Source organism: Poecile atricapillus, chromosome 5 (genome assembly GCF_030490865.1).
Source record: "Poecile atricapillus isolate bPoeAtr1 chromosome 5, bPoeAtr1.hap1, whole genome shotgun sequence".
In the NCBI taxonomy this organism is placed as follows: domain Eukaryota; kingdom Metazoa; phylum Chordata; class Aves; order Passeriformes; family Paridae; genus Poecile; species Poecile atricapillus.
In genome coordinates, this window is record NC_081253.1 from 23,008,131 (window position 1) to 23,026,216 (window position 18,086).

The 18,086-nt window shown below is 42.6% G+C and overlaps 1 protein-coding gene across 1 annotated transcript in view; it reads right to left on the reverse strand.

The window, feature by feature from the left end:
- The window catches only part of TTN (titin), a 240,302-nt gene that overhangs the window by 166,958 nt on the left and 55,258 nt on the right, over positions 1-18,086 (reverse strand). Inside the window, exons 45-80 of the mRNA XM_058840325.1 lie at positions 17,107-17,670; positions 16,366-16,647; positions 15,978-16,256; positions 15,333-15,611; positions 14,958-15,236; positions 14,546-14,833; positions 14,148-14,426; positions 13,766-14,047; positions 13,382-13,660; positions 12,993-13,271; positions 12,620-12,898; positions 12,214-12,501; positions 11,836-12,114; positions 11,391-11,672; positions 10,991-11,269; positions 10,570-10,848; positions 10,197-10,475; positions 9,807-10,094; positions 9,340-9,618; positions 8,850-9,131; positions 7,994-8,272; positions 7,605-7,886; positions 6,809-7,087; positions 6,396-6,683; positions 5,915-6,193; positions 5,538-5,816; positions 5,158-5,436; positions 4,768-5,055; positions 4,352-4,639; positions 3,194-3,475; positions 2,190-2,468; positions 1,792-2,073; positions 1,365-1,643; positions 954-1,241; positions 444-722; positions 61-339 (exon numbers count right to left, since the gene is read on the reverse strand). Coding sequence (XP_058696308.1) covers positions 61-339; positions 444-722; positions 954-1,241; positions 1,365-1,643; positions 1,792-2,073; positions 2,190-2,468; positions 3,194-3,475; positions 4,352-4,639; positions 4,768-5,055; positions 5,158-5,436; positions 5,538-5,816; positions 5,915-6,193; positions 6,396-6,683; positions 6,809-7,087; positions 7,605-7,886; positions 7,994-8,272; positions 8,850-9,131; positions 9,340-9,618; positions 9,807-10,094; positions 10,197-10,475; positions 10,570-10,848; positions 10,991-11,269; positions 11,391-11,672; positions 11,836-12,114; positions 12,214-12,501; positions 12,620-12,898; positions 12,993-13,271; positions 13,382-13,660; positions 13,766-14,047; positions 14,148-14,426; positions 14,546-14,833; positions 14,958-15,236; positions 15,333-15,611; positions 15,978-16,256; positions 16,366-16,647; positions 17,107-17,670 — 10,413 coding nt within the window. The remainder of the gene's footprint in view (positions 1-60; positions 340-443; positions 723-953; positions 1,242-1,364; positions 1,644-1,791; positions 2,074-2,189; positions 2,469-3,193; positions 3,476-4,351; positions 4,640-4,767; positions 5,056-5,157; positions 5,437-5,537; positions 5,817-5,914; positions 6,194-6,395; positions 6,684-6,808; positions 7,088-7,604; positions 7,887-7,993; positions 8,273-8,849; positions 9,132-9,339; positions 9,619-9,806; positions 10,095-10,196; positions 10,476-10,569; positions 10,849-10,990; positions 11,270-11,390; positions 11,673-11,835; positions 12,115-12,213; positions 12,502-12,619; positions 12,899-12,992; positions 13,272-13,381; positions 13,661-13,765; positions 14,048-14,147; positions 14,427-14,545; positions 14,834-14,957; positions 15,237-15,332; positions 15,612-15,977; positions 16,257-16,365; positions 16,648-17,106; positions 17,671-18,086) is intronic.

Sequence of the window (18,086 nt, forward strand, 5' to 3'; positions counted from 1 at the left end):
GGGGTGAGCAAAGGCAGAGCATCACTGGGGTTCATTAGGGGCATCAGGGGTGCTGAATACCTAAGATGGACACAAGGCTGTGGCAAACATCCCCACCCGCCTCATTTGCCACCTCACAGGTATATTCGCCTTCATCATTCTTTGTGCTGTTGAAGATTTCAAGAATGCCAGATTTTTCAGTAGTTGTAACACTGCAACGTTGAGACTGAGCAATGGGCATGCCATTTCTTTTCCAGGTGACAGAGATGGGAGGGGTGCCAATGTAGCTGCTTTCGAGCACAATGGATTTCCCCTGCTCCACACTGAAATCACTTAATTTCTTCACAAAGACTGCAGGCTCTGTAAGGAGTTATAAATCAATAGTAAGAGGGACAGATGTGGAAGAGCTGCAGGTAGGGAGTGAATGAAGATAACTGTGCATTCATGCACACACCCAAACACACCTTTCACAAAGAGCTGTGTTGTACATGAGGCACTGCCAGCATCATTTGTGACCACACAGGCATAGTCCCCACTGTGGCCTGGCTCCACGTTGTACAGCTGCAGCTGTGCCACAGACTCATTGAGAGAGATGGAGCAGTTGCTGTCTGGCACCAGCTCCCTGATGCCTCGGAACCAGGTCACTTTGAAGGGAGTACTGCCCTTGATGTAGCTGGTGAATGTCACATTTGATCCAGGCAAAACTTCCTGGGGATCAGGTGTCTTCACAAAAGAAGGTGGTTCTAAGGATCATGCAAGGAAGTGAAAGAGGGAGAAAGATGTTAATAGGAGATTCTCTGTGGGGAGGAAAATGAGCAGATTTGAAAGATTTGAAAGAAAAAAATAAAAGAAACCATGGGAAAAAACCCCAAACCAAACAAACCATGAAAAAGAAACCATGGGAAACCAGAGGAAAAAAAAGAGAAGAGGGAAGAAGAATTTTGTTGAAGGCATGGCAGTATCCTTCCACTGACCTTGTACAGTCAAGAAGGCACTGCATTCATCAGATCCAGCCACGTTGGCTGCCACACATGTATATGACCCTGTATCTGTGACATCCAGGGCATTCAACTTCAAAGCACAAACATTATCCAAAAACGAGATTTCATATTTTTCTCCACTAACAATCTCATTCCCGTCTTGAAACCAAGACACAGATATGGGAGCTGTGCCAGATACTTTGCACTCCAGCAGCACAGAGGAGCCCAGCACCCCATTTGTCTCCTTTAGTTTTCTTGAGAATGAAGGAGGAACAAGGCGATCTAAGTAGGACAGGGCAGAAGAACAGGAAGACAAGTGTTGAGGTTTCTTTCAAGGTAAGAAAAGGGGAAAACATAAAAGCTTTCTTTAAAGAGAAGAGTGAATAATAAAGACATAGAGCTGACCTGAAACATCAACTGAAGAAGTGCAGCTGCTGTCTCCCACTTCATTGTGCACCTCAAAAGTATACAAGCCCCTATCTCCCCTGTCTGCAGAAAAGACTTTCAAAGTGGATATATTGTTGAAAAAGGTAATTTGGTATTTGCGGTCACTCTTCAGTTCTCTGCCATCTTTGTACCACTTGGTGATAAGCTCAGGTGTTCCTCCTACTTTGCACTCCAAGGTAAAAGGATTGCCAGCCATTACTGTGATCGGCTCGGTCTTCTCTAAGATGACTGCTGGTTCTGAAATAGGAAGGGAGGGGTCTGTGTGTCACAGGGAAATCTACCCATAAACATGTGAGCACAGGGTGTAAGCAGAAGGCAAAGGCTGGTAGAGCCACCTGTGCAAGCTGTAAGACACAGAACCTATAGTGGAGTAGGCTATACCCACCTAGGACCTGTAAAAAGGCAGAGCACTCCCGCATGCCAGCATCATTTTTGATCTGACAGATGTACTTTCCAACGTCAGTTCCCTCTGCACTGGCAATCTCAAGAGTTGCAATGTTGTCCATAAACCACATTTGAACATTTTCACTCTCCCTAATAACTTCACCCTTATCCTTGAGCCAGACAACAGAAATTGGTGGGGATCCTTCCACCACTGCCTGCAGGGCTGTTGGCTCCCCGATGAATATTGCAGTGTCACTCAGCTTCTTGGCAAACCGTGGAGGTTCTGATAGCAAAAAAGAAGGAGGCAGAGGACAGTTAATCATAAATGCTTGCTTGGAAGAGCGACAGCCAGGAGCTCAAGGAAAGAGGGCAGTGATATTGGTCCTCTAGTATACAAACCTTTGAATTTCACTGGGCAGGTGCAAGTGTCGCTTCCCACCTCATTCATAGCTTTGCATTGATATTCTCCAGTATCTTGAGATTCCAAATTGAGAATATGAAGACTGGCAACGGAGTGTTTTGCTGTCACCTTGAACTTCTTGCTGCTCCTGACCTGCCTCCGGTCCTTGAACCAAGCCACCTCAAAGGGTGGGGTCCCTGCTATCTCGCACTGAAGGATAACATCTGAGCCTTTAAGAGTGTCCACAGGGCTTGGCACCTTGCTAAAAACAGGTGGTTCTATAAAAAAAGAATTGCATCATAATGTGTGAGCTTCATTCTCTGGTGGGTTTCTGGATAGCAGCAGGAAGCAACATATTCAGGAAGGGAGCCTACGCTTATATTGTAAACACATATTTAGCTTTTAAATATGTGGCCTCACCTCTAAAAAATCCCAGCACTCAGAGTCCAAAGGGCAGAAAATGTGATACTTCTGCACCTGTTTGGAATCAGCCCTCAGTGTCCTTCCCCAAAAGCCACTCTCCCTGCACTCTAGGGTCACATTCCATCTTATATTCCATCTTTCCCCCCCTGCTCTTTCTAGTCATGAAAGCTACAGTCAATGAAGCTCAGCTACACAGCCTCCTCTTCCGTCTTAAATTTCATTCCTGTCAGTATCACTGTGTATAAAAAGGAGGCAGAGGATGGCTGGGATACTTCCCAGCTCCCTCATCATGGCTGGTGTTCCATCTAGACCATGTTTCTCTTGCGATCTGAAAAGCTTGCCTTGTTCAGCCTGCAACTGATTTAAACGGGAACACAAGGGAATGACTGCACAGTGCCGAACACCCACCACAATTTCCTGCCTGATCTCTGCTGTTTCAACACATCAATATTATAATGCAAGAGCAGCTGGAGAGACACTGGCTCAGCAGCCACCAGCTGCTGCAGCAGCAGTGGGATGTGCAGCTGGGAGCAGGCCTGGCAGTCAGGGATGCTGGTGGAGTGTGGAGACACGTGCTAACCTTTCACTGTGACTGAAGTGCTGCAGCTGGCTGTGCCAGCAGAGTTGTGGGCTTCACAGATGTAATCCCCAGCATCTTCAGCACTGGCACCCAAGATGGTCAGCGTTGCCACGGAGTCTACAAAGGACATGTGCAGCCTGTCGCTTGCCTGGAGTGCCTGATCATTTTTGTACCACACAATTCTTATCTCTGGTGTGCCACTGATTTTACATTCAAGCTGAACTGTGTCCCCTTGCTTCACGAACCGCAAAGCTTCAGGCTTCTTGATGAACTTAGGAGGTTCTGCAGAACAGAATAAGTATGTAGAGAATGACAACATACTTGTGAAATCTACAGTGCTGAGCAAGAGTTCTGGGAGGCACAAGAGTACTACAGCACAAAAATAAAATTGTTACAGAAGTTGGCTGCATCCCCAGTCAGAGTTTCCTCTCAAGGAAATACAGAAGATGAAGAAAAGAAGGCAAAAACGACAACTAAAACTATGTTCTGCCAGCTTTGGACCCAGCTGTTTCAGACAGTTGAAGCTGTAAAAGATACACAGAGAATGGTTGCTCCATCCAATTGAATTTTGCTGTTACCTTTGAGTGGTAACAAGTAACAGGGCTCCCAGGCAACATAGAAGATTTGACAAGCCCTTCATCCCTGGGAACAACAGAAACACGGTAGGGATTGTTTCACTTGCTTACACATCTTTAAAGTATATTTCTGCATGAAGAAATTAAATAATTCATAGCCTAGATTAAATCAACAATTCAGAACTCCAACTGAAATCTTTAGCAAATTTGAAAGAGTCACCTATGCAGGCCAAAAAATGCAAGGTAGAGCTGTATTTACTAATAATTTTCCATATAGCAATTGCTATGAGTGACTACCACAGTGACTATAGTTTAACTATTACAGTAAAAAGCAGTGTGACTACAACTCTCCGTACAAACAGATTCACACAGGTACCTTTCTGCTTGGAGATTTTGCAGGCACACAAGGCTTCTGCAGTTACACAGTATAATGGGAGAAGGTCATTACATGATTTATGCTTGCAGTCTGGGAAGCTACTTTCTATATATTTCTAAACTAGAAATGGTAGAAGATCAAACATAAAGAGATCTCTTTACCCAAGAAAAAGAAAATGCACAAACAAAGATTACTTGATCTTAATACCTTTGACACTGAGTTGGGCTGAGCAGAAGTCTTTCCCAGCTTCATTACTAGCTTGGCAAGTATATTGGCCAGAGTCTCCTTTACCCACTCTGAGCACTCGAAGGTGAGCTGTGTTGGCTGTGAATGTAATATTGAAATTTCCTCCAGTTCGGATCTCCCGACCATCCTTGGACCACGTTATGTGTATGGGCTGGGCTCCCGTAACATGACATTCAAAATCAGCACTTTCTCCAAAAGGCACATCAATAGATTCTGGTTTGATGTCGAAGACAGGTGCCTGCTTGGGTTCTAGAAACACAAGAAAACCATGTAATACTCATACCTCAGAAAAAAGCTAACCCAACACACAGATACCATTGCATGAAATAAGAGGGAGGAGCCTGTGATCCAAGTAAAAGTTTTATAAGCCAACACACCTGCCACTGTGAGCCTAGCACTTGAGGTGGCAGTGCCCACAGAATTGGTGGCTGTGCAGGAGTATTGCCCAGTATGGTTCATCTCAGTCCGCATCAGTTGTAGCACTGCAACGTTATCTACAAAGGATGTGTGCACATTGTGGTCATCCTTCAGCAGCACACCATCTTTGTGCCAAGTGACAGTAATGGGTTCTGAGCCATTGAGCCGGCACATAAGCTTAAGGGGTAAACCAGCAGGGTGTTCAATGTCCTTCAATTTTCTTGCAAAGGAAGGTGGTTGTTTGCGTTCTGGAAGAAAGCAAGTAAAGGATAAATACAACCCAGGAATCAACCTTTTTATAGTTTTGCAAGAGAAAAAGAGTTTTAGCAAACTAATATAAAAATCATCACCTTGAACGGTTAAGAGAGCCTTTGTAGATGCAGTTCCTACACTGTTTTCAGCCTTGCAAATATATTCTCCACTGTCGTTGCTAGCCACCTTGTTGAAAATAAGTGTAGCGATATTGTCTTTAAAGAACACTTTATACTCAGGAGTAGACCTGAGTTTTGTATCACCTTTGTACCAAGACACAGTAATTTCTGGTGTTCCAGCAACGTGGCATTGCAATGTTGTGTAAGACCCAACTGACACCTCAAGAGGTTCCAAGTGTGTAACAAAGTAGGGAGGTTCTAAAAAAGGAGAAGGAATTAGTCAGGCTTCTTGTGTGCCAGGTTTTGAAAAAAATACACTTGAAAAAATGGCAAGGAAAAGAAGCAGAGGGAGCACACACCTAGGGTAGTGACTACAGCCTCACAAACATCTCTTCCTGCCTCATTTTCAACATGGCAAGTGTATTCTCCTGCATCTTCTTTGCTGCTGTCAAGTATTTCCAGGATGCAGGATTTCTCTGTGGTGGTGATGCTACACTTCTCAGATTGGGTGATGGTGTGGCCATTTTTCTTCCATGTCACAGAGATGGGCAGGCTGCCTGTGTAAGTGCCCTCTAGGATGATGGGCTTGCCAGGCTCCACATACTGATCACTCAGTTTCTTCACAAAGACAGCTGGCTCTAATGAAAGGTAAGTCACAAATGTTGAGCACAACATGCCAAATGGAAAGAAGGAAACAATAATTTAAGGTAAATGGAGAGACGTCATCTTTACAAACCTTTTACTGTAAGGTGTGTTGTACAATTTACCCTGCCAGCATCATTAGTCACTAGACAAGTGTACTCTCCGCTTTGGGGAGGAGTTACATCAAATAACTCAAGCTCCACAACGGACTCCTCCAAGTAGATATTGCATTTGTCCCCTGGCACAAGTTCATTGGCCCCTCTAAACCAGTTAACCTTGAAAGGAGGGGTTCCTCTGACAACACATGTGAAAGTGATGCTTGTGCCTGGCAATACATCCAGAGGCTCTGGGGTCCTCTCGAAAGAAGGTGGCTCTAAATATACAAAAGAAAAAGATAGATAAAACAAATTGCTGTAGCATAACTCTGGCCTTTCCACACACCTACTGAAGATAAAGAGCAAAATCTTTCTTTTTCAATAATTTTTCCCAAGAATATTTACAAAAGACTACTCATAATGTCAAGAGAGAAAGAGAAAAGAAGAGCTCAGAGAGCTTCCTGATCATCATATACCCACCTTGTACAGTCAATACAGCACTGCATTCATCTGAGCCAGCCGTGTTGGTAGCTTTGCAGGTGTAAGTGCCAGTATCTGAGTGGCTCAGTGAATTAATTTCTAAAATACATAGGTTGTCTGAAAAGGAGATTTGATGTTTTTCTCCACTGACTAGCTTAAGTCCATTTTGGAACCAGGCAACAGAAATAGGAGGTGAACCTGACACTTTGCATTCCAGCAGTGTTGAGGAACCCAGAACACAAGGGGTTTCCTTTAGTTTTCTTGTGAAAGAAGGAGGAATGATTCGATCTGCATAAGAAAACATAATAAATCCACGGTTATAGAGAAAATGAGTAAAAGAATGGAAGAAAAGACAGAGTATATGGCCAAACAAAAGCTTTTGTAAAAGATAGAAGATAAGCTACCCAACCAACCTAAAACATCAACCGATGCTGTACAACTGCTTTTCCCCACGTCGTTTTGAACAGCAAAAGTGTACAGTCCGCCATCTTCCTTTTCTGCATCCATAATTTTAAGTGTAGATACATTATTGAGGAAAGTGATTCTGTATTTTTGGCTGCTGGTCAGTTCTTTGCCATCCTTGAACCACCCAGTGGAAAGCTGTGGTGTGCCTGCTACTTTGCATTCCAAAGTACAGGCATCTCCTATAGTAACTTTCATTGGCTCTGCTTTCTCTACAATGACTGCAGGCTCTGGAAGGAGAGATGGGTGACATATATGGTTAAATCAGGGTTTGAGTAGAATTAGCTGTAAGTATTATTGCACTATGAGATGGGGTTTGCACATATGATACTAAGGAAATTTTGATTTGTTGGGGTGTGAAGTTTTTTACAGATGTTTTTAACATCCTTTTTGTTACTCTAAACTGCAAATTTCAGATGCTTTCCAAAATTAAGTAAAAATATTTTAAAATATTTTAAATAATTTTAAAGCATATTTTAATTTTAAATATCAAATATTTTAATCTCCCTCTTCAAGCAGACATAAGCAGAAGACGTGACAGAAATACAGAGTGGCTCCTTTCAATCCTACTGCTGGACAACTGGAAATAAGGAACCTGACTTCTGGTTGTTGGGGAGAGAAGGATTCTCTATTTTGTTTGTTTTGAACTCAGAGGCATAAGTGAAGTATACAGCTAAATAGCTGTATACTGTTAGCCAAGTTGCTAACTTTAAAAAAAACTTCCATGAATTTGTGCTTTTTACCCACCTAGAATAGTTAAGGTAGCCATACACTCGCGACTTCCAGCATCATTTCTGATCTGACAGGTATATTTTCCAGCACTGCTTGTTTCTGTGCGCACAAATTGCAAAGTTGCAATATTTTCCATAAATGTGATCTTTGTGTTCTCACTTTCTCTGATAATTTCCTCTTTGTCTTTAAGCCACTGCACAGAAATTGGCTGGGAGCCCTCCACTCTTGCTTGCAACTCTACTGGTTCACCAACCACAACAGTAATGCTGTTTATTTTAGTCAAGAATTTTGGTGGTTCTGAAGAAAAAAGAGCAGTTATAGTAAATACTCACAGTGTTTCTGCAAAGAAGAGCAATGCAGCACCCTTGGAAGAGCTGCAGAAGACATGTGTACCAGTACTTTACCTTTCAGCTTCACAGTGCAAATACAAGTGTCACTTCCTACGTCGTTCTGTGCTTTGCACTGATATTCACCAACATCTGCAGCTTCGACATTAAGAATGTGAACGCTCGTGTGGTAGTTTTTGGCTGTAACCTTGTACTTCTTACTACTGCGGATTTGTCTCCTATCTTTGTACCAGGCAACATCAAATGGAGGTGTTCCTGAAATCTCACATTCCAGGCTAACCTCAGATCCTTTGACAATGTCTACTGGAGAAGGCTTCCTGCTAAAGACAGGAGGTTCTGACAAGGGAAGAAAGGAACATTTAGAACGTAGTCTGAAGCTCTTTGATTGACAAAGCATCTACAGATACCAGCTTCTGGAAAATGGGACTGCTGAGAATACCTACAGAATGGGCAAGACTTCTCTCATTTTCTGAGCACAATATGAAATGAGCTCGCACAAAGGTGAGAATTAAGAGCCCTTAGTTCCCCTTTAGAAAAGGTAAACAGAGGGGTGACCTTTGGCAGAGAGAGTACAAGTCTCATGGTAGTAATCTCCCATACAGGGTGTAAAACTGACACTAGTCAGTTTTTGTCTGTTCTTTCTCTTCATATTTCAGCTCCTTGATACAGCAATTCTCACTACGAACTGTCTCGGATATTAATGGGGAAAACTAGCTTAGGGCTCATCTGCATAAGAACATCATCTCTCTTGTTTACACATTAGCAGAGAAGATGAGGGGGCATCAAAAAACAAACATAACATGAAGAACAGGGCAGCCCTGAAATGAATCAATCTCATGTTCCTGTGTATTTCTAAGGGATACAACACCAGGGAAAAAATTGGATGCAGTCGGAGAACAAGAGGACAGCTAACCTTTCACTGTGACTTTGGTGCTGCAGCTGGCTTTGCCGGCAGGGTTGTGAGCTTCACAGATATAGTCACCACTCTCATCAGTGCTCAGATGATTCATTTCAAGCACGGCCACAGAGTCAATGAATGATGTCCGGAATTTTTCACTGGCAACAATTTCATGGTCATTTCTGAACCACACTACTTTCATTTCTGGAGATCCACTTACTTTGCATTCAAGACGGGCTGAGTCACCCTGCTTGACTACTTTTGCTGCCTCTAGCTTCTTAGCAAACTTGGGGGGTTCTAAAAAACCAAAAAAAGTGGGGTCAGGAAGGTCTGAACTAATACTGGAGAGAAAATAGGTGGGAAAAGAGCCAAACAACTGTGGGTTGCAAACACAGGGTAGGGAATTCACTTGGCAGTGTATCAAAGATCACCAAGGTGAGCTTGGCAAAAAGGAAGGAGAAGAAGGAGACAAAAAGACAGCAACACAACAAGAAAGACTGCACACCTGTTACCATCAGTGTTGTAGTGCAAGAGTCACTGCCAACGTCATTTGAAACATGGCAAGTGTAGTGCCCACTCCTAGAAGAATCCACTGAATAGAGGGTTAAGAACCCAATTGAACCTTCAATCCCAATGAAACAAGTTGGACCAGATACAAGTTCTAAGTCTTCTTTGAACCACTTTACTGTAAAGGGTGGTGTTCCTTTCAGTGTGGCCTTAAACTCCACCGTGGAATCTGGTATGGCTTGCTGGCTTTCAGGTTTTACTAAGAAGCTTGGTGGCTCTGCAGTTTTTAAGAAAAAGACACAGTTACATCACAAATGTCCAAGAATGAAGAAGATCAGTGAGGCAAGCATGGAGACCAAGTTTTCAGTATTAACATTAAGATGTATAAGAGTGTTATGTTAGCATAAGATTTAAGTATTTTCCCAGCACTTATCAGAGATAAGAAGCAGTAAAAGAGTTTCAAACCTTTCACAGTCAGGACAGCACTGCAAGAATCATTTCCAGCAACATTAGAGACACTGCATGTGTAATTTGCGCTGTCTGTCAGCTCTAGATTAGCAATTTCGAGTGACATAGTGTTTTCATGGCACAGGCTTCTATATTTTGCACTGTCAGTTATCTCTTTTCCGTCCTTAAACCATTTTGCAACAATGGGTAGTGACCCGGAGACTTTGCACTCCATTTGGATAGACGATCCCAGAATGGTATCCTTTTTGGTTAGCTTTCTGATAAATACAGGAGGAATTGATTGATCTGCCCAACACAAAAAATAGCAAAAATACACTTGTTAACTTCTTTCTTATCTTTCACAGAGATTATTTTTCATTCCCTCCCTGATAGATTGGCAATACAAACCTAGCACGGTCAGAACAGCTTCACAGGTGCTACTTCCGAAGTCATTTTCAACCTTAAAGCTGTATGTACCACTATCCTCCTTCGATACAGGTTCGATCCTGAAACTGGCCACATTGTTTTCAAAGCTCATTGTGTAGTATCTACTGGGCAGGAGCTGCTTGCCATCCTTGTACCATCTTATTCGGAGCTCTGGTGTCCCAGCCACAGTACACTCCAAAGTCACAGGGTCTTTTTCAGTGACTTTAAGTGATTTAGCCTTTTCTATGATCTGTGCAGGCTCTGAGGTATAAAGAGTATAAAAATTACAGCAGTTAGCTACTTAGATAGGGAACTGACTTTCCAAGTACTCATCAAGGTCACATCTTGTACACACCTTGTACAAAAAGCAAAGCAAAGCACTTCTCCATGCCAGATTCATTCTTTGCCTGACAGGTATATCTCCCTCTGTGGCTGAGGTCAACATTAGTAAGCTTCAGTGTGGCCACCCTGTTCTCAAAGGTAATGTGGTGGTGTTCATCGTCTTCTAGTATTTTCTCATCTTTTATCCATGACACAGATAAGGGCTGAGCACCTGCTACGACGCACTGAAAGACTGCATCACCTTTCAAAATGCTAGTGACGTTCTCCAGCTTCTTGACAAAAGACGGTGGTTCTGTGGTGTGAGTTTTGTTTGTTGTTTGGAAGAGAAGTCGTTGAAAGAGAAGAGAAGAAAGAGAGATCATATAAAGTAATCCCAGTTGCAACACTTTATCTGGGGCATACAATGTTTGAGGTGTGCTTCATAGAGGACTGACCTTTTAAGCTGAGTCTTGTGCTGCAAGAACAGCTCCCACCTTCATTTGATATAATACACTGATATTCACCAACATCTGAGATGTCACAGTTAGTCACATTAAGAGTAAATACTGATTCTTTGGTGGAGATGGCGTATTTCTTGCTGCTGAACATCTCCTTATTGTTCTTCAGCCACTTCACCTCAAATGGAGGGGTACCAGTCACCTCACATTCTAGTGTGGCCTCTGAACCCTTCACTACCTCAGTGGGACGCAACTCCCGAACAAAGGTTGGAGGCTCTATAAAGAAGAATGAGGGGAAAATAGATAGTAACCCTAAATAGTTTTGAGGGGAGAAGAAGTATCTCCTACTTCCTCACCCCAGATACATGACAGAGATGACAAGATGTTCAAAACCAACCTTTTACTTTCAGCTCGATGCTGCAGCTCTCACTACCTGCATCATTGTGGGCTTCACAAACATAAATCCCACTATCTGCCACTCTGGCTTGAGTGATTCTCAAAGTGGCTAAGCCATCTATGAAGGAGATGCCGTACTTAGCTTGGTCAGTCACTTCATTCCCATCCAGGTACCATGTAATGTGGATCTCTGGTGTGCCTACTACCTGGCACTCAAAAGTGGTGGACTGTCCGTCACGCAAAGCTACTACAGAAGTTGGCATCTGAATAAATCTGGGGGGCTCTAGAAGATGGACAGAGAAGTTGAGGCTTTGTTATATTCAAGGTAGGAATAAAAAAATCCCAGAATTTAAAGAAAAAAAAAGGCTAAAAGGCTTCCTCCCCCTCCCACCAAAACTGCACAGAAAAATCAGAACCAAAAAAAATTAGAAGATTGGGTTGCACACCTTTTACAAACAGAGTTGCTTTGCAGGTTGCAGTCCCCACATCATTGCTTATCTGACAAGTGTAGTTCCCAGAATCAGATGTCCTAGCTGAGAAGAGCTCCAGAACACTAGAAGTGTCATCCTTCCAGACAGATCGGCTGGCTCCAGACAGGAGCTCCTGGCTGTCTTTAAACCACTTTATCTGCATAGGAGTAGACCCTTTCACCAGCGCTTTGAACTGAACCCTAGCATTGGGCACAACCTCTTGAGACTGGGGTTTTTCCACAAAATATGGTGGTTCTATAACATGCAAAAAAGAAGAAAGGAGATAACTCTGAGATGGGGAAATCCAAAATTATGAATGAGAGACCTAACACAAGACAAAGAAGGAACTCAAACCTTTGACTGTTAAGAACCCGCTGCATTGGTTGCTTCCAGCTTTATTTGTAGCTTCACAGGTGTAAGAGCCACTGTCTGTGCCTTCCAGTTTATTTATTTCCAGAAATGCAGTATTATCATGGAAAGAGTATTTGTGCTTTTCACTTGCTGTTATTTCTTGGCCATCCTTGTACCACTGGATACTTATGGGATGTGAACCAGACACTATGCACTCCAGGTGGACAAAAGACCCCTTAATGCTGTCCATTTTCTTGAGTTTTTTGGTGAATTTAGGTGGTATAATGAGATCTATCCAAGACAGAGTAAAAAGATAAAATATGAAATTCAATCATGTTTGTGGCAGATGTCAGCTCAGGAGAAAAGATTCTGTATCTAAAAACAATGATAAGAGAGAGCTCATACACACCTAGGACATTAATGCTGGCAGAACAGCTACTGCTCCCAACGTCATTTTGAACTTCAAAAATGTATTCTCCACTATCTTTCTTATCTGCATAAAGCACCTTTAAGACTGAGACGGTATCTGTAATGCTGATCTTATATTTTGGGCCCAATGTCAGTTCCTTGCCATCTTTGAACCATTTGGCTGTAATAGGTTTTGTTCCTGAAAATTTACACTGCAAGGTTGCTGGGTCTCCCTCAGTCACATCTATTGACACAGCCTTGTCCACAATTGTAGCAGGTTCTGTTGTAAACAAGGAGATAGAGTGTTAACTGCATCTGTGAAAATCAAAAGGGAACCATCTCAGATAATTGCAAGCCCTCAGGGTAAGACCAACCTTTGACAGTCAGCAGAGCAGAGCACCTCTGAATTCCTGCCTCGTTTTTAGCCTGACAGAAATATTTCCCATCATGTTTCAGCTCAATAGATCTCACCATAAGAGTGGCAACATTGTTCACAAAGGTCATTTTGATATTGTTGTCTTCAATCACCTCATCATTGTCTTTCAACCAGGACACAGTGATGGGCAAGGAACCTTTAATAGCAGCCTGAAACACAACTGTTCCCCCTCGAAGGGAGCTAATGTTTTCTATCTTCTTCAAAAACTGCGGAGGTTCTGGCAGGGAGAAAGTGGGTATGTAAGTACAAGTCTGGTGTGTAAGAGTGTGGCATGGAAACCACACTGGGATAAGAGCATGCTAGTGGTGTTCTGCACCTTGCACTAACCTTTCAGTGTGACCTCTGAGCGGCAGAGACAGCTCCCAACATCGTTGGTTACTCTACACTGATACTCGCCAACATCAGAAGCATCAAACCTGAAAACGTGGAGGCTAATCAAAGATTTCTCAATGCTTATTCTGTGCTTCTTACTGCTCCGCACGGGTTTATCATCTTTCACCCAAAACACTTCAAAGGGAGGCGTGCCAAGCACCTCACATTCCAAAACCACATCAGAATCCTTCAAGACTTCCATGGATTGAAACTCCTTGCTAAAATAAGGTGACTCTACAGTGCAAAAAAGAAAGCAATTTGCATTAATCATACTTTTGAAGCTGGTACCACTGTACTAAGTTTAAAGATACAAATGGTGTGGCTGGATGTCACACACACCTTTAACTGTAACAACACTACTGCAGATATCTCTTCCAGCATCATTTTTGGCTTCGCAAATGTATTCCCCACTGTCTTCAGTATCAACCTCCAAAACATGGAGTATTGCCAAAGATTTTGTAAAAGATATCCTGTATTTGTCACTCTCTTTTAGCTCTCTGTCATCCTTGAACCACGTGATTTTAATCTCAGGAGTACCAGTGACTTCACAGGTCAGCTCAGCATATCCACCTTTCTTTACCAGGTGAGTCGGCTCTAGCTTCTCCTTGAAGGCAGCAGGTTCTGTGGATTTAAGAAGAGTGTTCAGGACAACGAACACAGGAAAGAGTGCTGCTGTGTTAACCCAGCAGCTAGAATTTTAAATAAGAGTAAGAATTCAAACCTTTCACAAATAAGTTTGCACTGCATGTTACTGAACCAGCTACATTGGAGACTTTGCAGGTGTATTTTCCAGAATCAGTTGGTTTGACTGCATAAAGCTCCAAGTAACTTGCTAATGCTTCTGTCATAATGTAGCAGGCTCCTCCTGTCACCAGCTCAGTATCATCTTTAAACCATTTCACTGTCAGTGGTGTTGTGCCTTTAAACATTCCTTTGAAATGTACAGTTGATGCAGGCAATACATCTTGAGACTGTGGTTCTACAGTGAAGCTAGGTGGCTCTGGATTGCATTGAAAGGAAAAAAGTTGTTAAGAGTAAGAGAGGGCTTGTATTTTGGGAAAGAAAAGTATTATCACAAGATAAGTAAAATTCCAAGAAAAATGAAACAAATTGCCAAACCTTTTATAAACAAAGTGCTACTGCTCTCTTTGCTACCAGCAGAGTTTGTGGCTCTGCAAATGTAGACCCCAGCATCATTTGCATCTAGATGTTTTATTTCCAAAGATGCTGAGCCTTCTGCAAAGTGTACTGTGTACTTGGCACTTGAAGTGATCTCAGTATCCTGCTTAAACCATGAGACAGTCATTGGAAGAGAGCCTGAAATTTTGCAGTCTAGGCGGCATGAGGAGCTAATGACGCTGTCAATATTCTTCAGTGGTTTAGTAAAGAAGGGAGGGAGAGTGCGATCTGTTAAAAGTGGAAAAAAATGACAGAAAGGAACACATGAGCAAAATCAGAGTGCTGTTCTGCTTCTGGCTCTGTTGGGCACAGAGCAGAGCAACAGGGCTCTTTGCAAAGAGGCAGTACCAACCTAGCACAGTGAAGCTGGTAGTACAAGAACTGATGCCCACATCATTGGATATCTCAAAGGTGTATTCACCACTGTCCTGCATTTCAGTGGCATAAAACTTGAGCTGGGCAATGTTATTTTTGAAGCTGATCCTATATTTTTTGCTGGCAGGTAGTGGCTTTCCATCTTTGAACCATTTGCTTTTCAGCTCTGGAGTGCCTGTGACAGTGTACTCCAAAATAGCTGGTTCCCCAGCTGTAACCTGGATCATTTCGGCTTTTTCAATTATTTTGGCAGGTTCTACAACAGAATTAAACAACTGGTGTTAAGGACAAAAGGAAATTTCTTCTCCTGTCAGGTGGGAGACTGCAGGGATCACAGCACTTCTCCACTGACCTTTCACTGCTAGTTCACCAAAGCAGGACTGACTTCCTGCATCATTCTCAGCCACGCAGGTGTATTTGCCACCAGAGCTCAGCTGGACTCCAGTAATTTGCAGTGTTGCTAGACCGTGATCAAATGACACTCTCACATTGTTATCATCTTTAATAATATCTTTGCCTTTCATCCATGTCACAGAAATAGGCTCTGACCCTTTCACCACAGCCTGTAATGTAACACTATCTCCAGCCAGAGCTGTCACATTTTCGATTTTCTTAACAAAAGATGGTGGTTCTAGTTCAAAGAAGAGAGACAAGAAAAAAATATTCATCTACTATTACATCATCACATAAAATCTGCTACTTAAAAACAGTTTTGTAAGACAGTATGTGCACTACATCTTGCAATTCAGCAAAACAGCAGGTAAGTTGGAGACCTGTTTTTTCCAGCTGGGAGCTAATGGCCCATTAATCTCAATGTTCTTCAAATCCCAAGGTGTGATGCCAGATAAGATGGAAGATACACACAGATTTTCAAGAGAAGAAGATATTCTTTCTTCCCAGTCTCCCCAGCCTCCCATAAATCCAAAGAAAACACATTTTATGAAATAAGGTTTTTCCCAATCCCTTCAGTAAGTGGTGTTTTCTCTCTTCCACTGACCTTTCAAGATGTATGTGGCACTGCACATGCACTTCCCGACTTCATTAGCTATCACACACTCATATTCACCGACATCTGCACTATTAAATGAGGACACCTCCAAAGAAATAACAGCCTTCTGAGACGTCAACCTGTATTTTTTACTACTCCGAATCTGCTTCTTGTCTTTGTACCAGCTAATCTCAAAGGGTCCAGTGCCAGCAACCTCACACTGAAGAATGGGGTTTGTTCCCTTCACTAGCTCTGCAGGTTCAAGTGTTCTGATGAAAGATGGAGGCTCTATAAAAGCAGTAAGAAAGAATTAGTCAACCATGCCAGGAAAAAAGAAACAAAATAAAAAGGAAGTTTTTTCTCAAGAATGTGACTGGCAGCAACAAGAAGGACAGACCTTTGACAACCACTTCGGTGGTGCAACTGTCACTTCCAACCTCGTTGACAGCTTCACATGAGTAGGTCCCAGTGTCATCAACTTTCATTTCCAAAATATCTAAGACAGCCACAGAATTAACAAAGGACATCCTGTGCGTGTTACTTTCATGGATTTCCTTATTATTCTTGAACCAAGTAACCTGGATTTCAGGAGACCCTTTGATTTTGCACTGAAGACGTGCAGAGTCGCCTGGGGTCAGTAAATAAGATGGATCGACCTTCTTCACGAAGGATGGTGGTTCTGAAAATGGGAAGAAAAGTGAAGAGAGGAGAAGAGATGGTAAAAAGGGGAAGAAGGGGAAGAGGAAAGGGGAAGGAAAGGGAAAAGAGAGAAAGGAAAGAAAGCTGAAATACAAAGCTTTGAAATATTGCTTCCCAGAGCAAGAACAAAATACAACTTCACAAGAGATCAGCATAATCTTTGCTGAGCTGTAGCTTCTGTGGTTGTTCTTTCCCTCTTCATCCATCTCTCTCCTGCAGGCAGGAGCAATTCTTGATTTTCTCTGGTGAAAGAAATATTCAGGTAACACACGGTGCAGTGTGTTAGGCAGCAGGGGAAAAGACTTTACAAAGAATGGACCAGGTGGCAGGTCTGAAGAATTCACAGTGTAATTACAGCCCAAAGAAGTCTTTTGCCTGTGAAAGAAGAATTGGGGAGCCCAAGAAGACAAAAGGTAAAGGGGACATAGAGCTATCTTACCTCTGACTGTGACGCTGGCAGAAGAGGAGCTGCTTCCTGCCTCATTTGAAGCAGTACACACATAGTGGCCTGAGTCCTTGAGCTTAGCCAAAGGAATCTCAAGCGAGGCTATTTTGTCTTCAAAATAAATCTTATAATCTTTGCCTGGAGGGATTTTGTTTCCATCCTTTGTCCACACTACAGTTACTTTCCTGTCTTCATCCACCTGACATTCAAGGCGTATTTTCTTATTAACTGCTGACTGTACTGACTGCAAATCTTTAATGAAGTGGGGCTTGTCTATAATGACCATTTCAGTCTGGCAAATATCAGCCCCAAACTTGTTGGAAGCTTTGCAAGTGTAAACCCCTCTGTCACTAGCAGTAAGAAGGGAAATTTCTAAAACATGTTTATTTTCCACTTTGGAGATCTTATGGTGGTCTGAAGGTGAAATAGTTGTTCCATCTTTCTGCCAGGTGATGTCGATGACTGGAGTGCCCGAAACAGTACACAGGAACTTGGCACTTTTGCCAACAAAAGTAGTAATAGGTTCAGGTCTGGTAAGAAACGTTGGTGGTAATGCCTCTGCAAAACAAAGGGGTTCAGTGTTATCAAGAGGTGAGGAACAGAGCCACATTTGCTAGGGACAGAGAGCAAGAGAGGCCAGCTTGTCACTGGACACTCTTCAGCAAAAGGAAATAGCAGTGAAGGAAACAAGAGGTGTTAAAGATGATAAATTTTGGCTATTGGTTTTGTACTTCTTCAGTCTATGTATTGCTCCAGAGCTTGAAGGCATTTTGAATCTCTGGAGCAATGTACGAACTAAAGGAAAATTAACAAAAAGCCAGAAATTCCTCCCCCAAGATTCCCAGTGCATGTTTGTGCACTGTTCTCTCAAGAAGGGCAAGTTTGCTTGCATTTCACTGTTCATGGACTTTTTTTCTAGTCTCTAGCACCCAGCACTTAGCAAAGACCACATAAGGACTCCTCCCAGAAAGAGA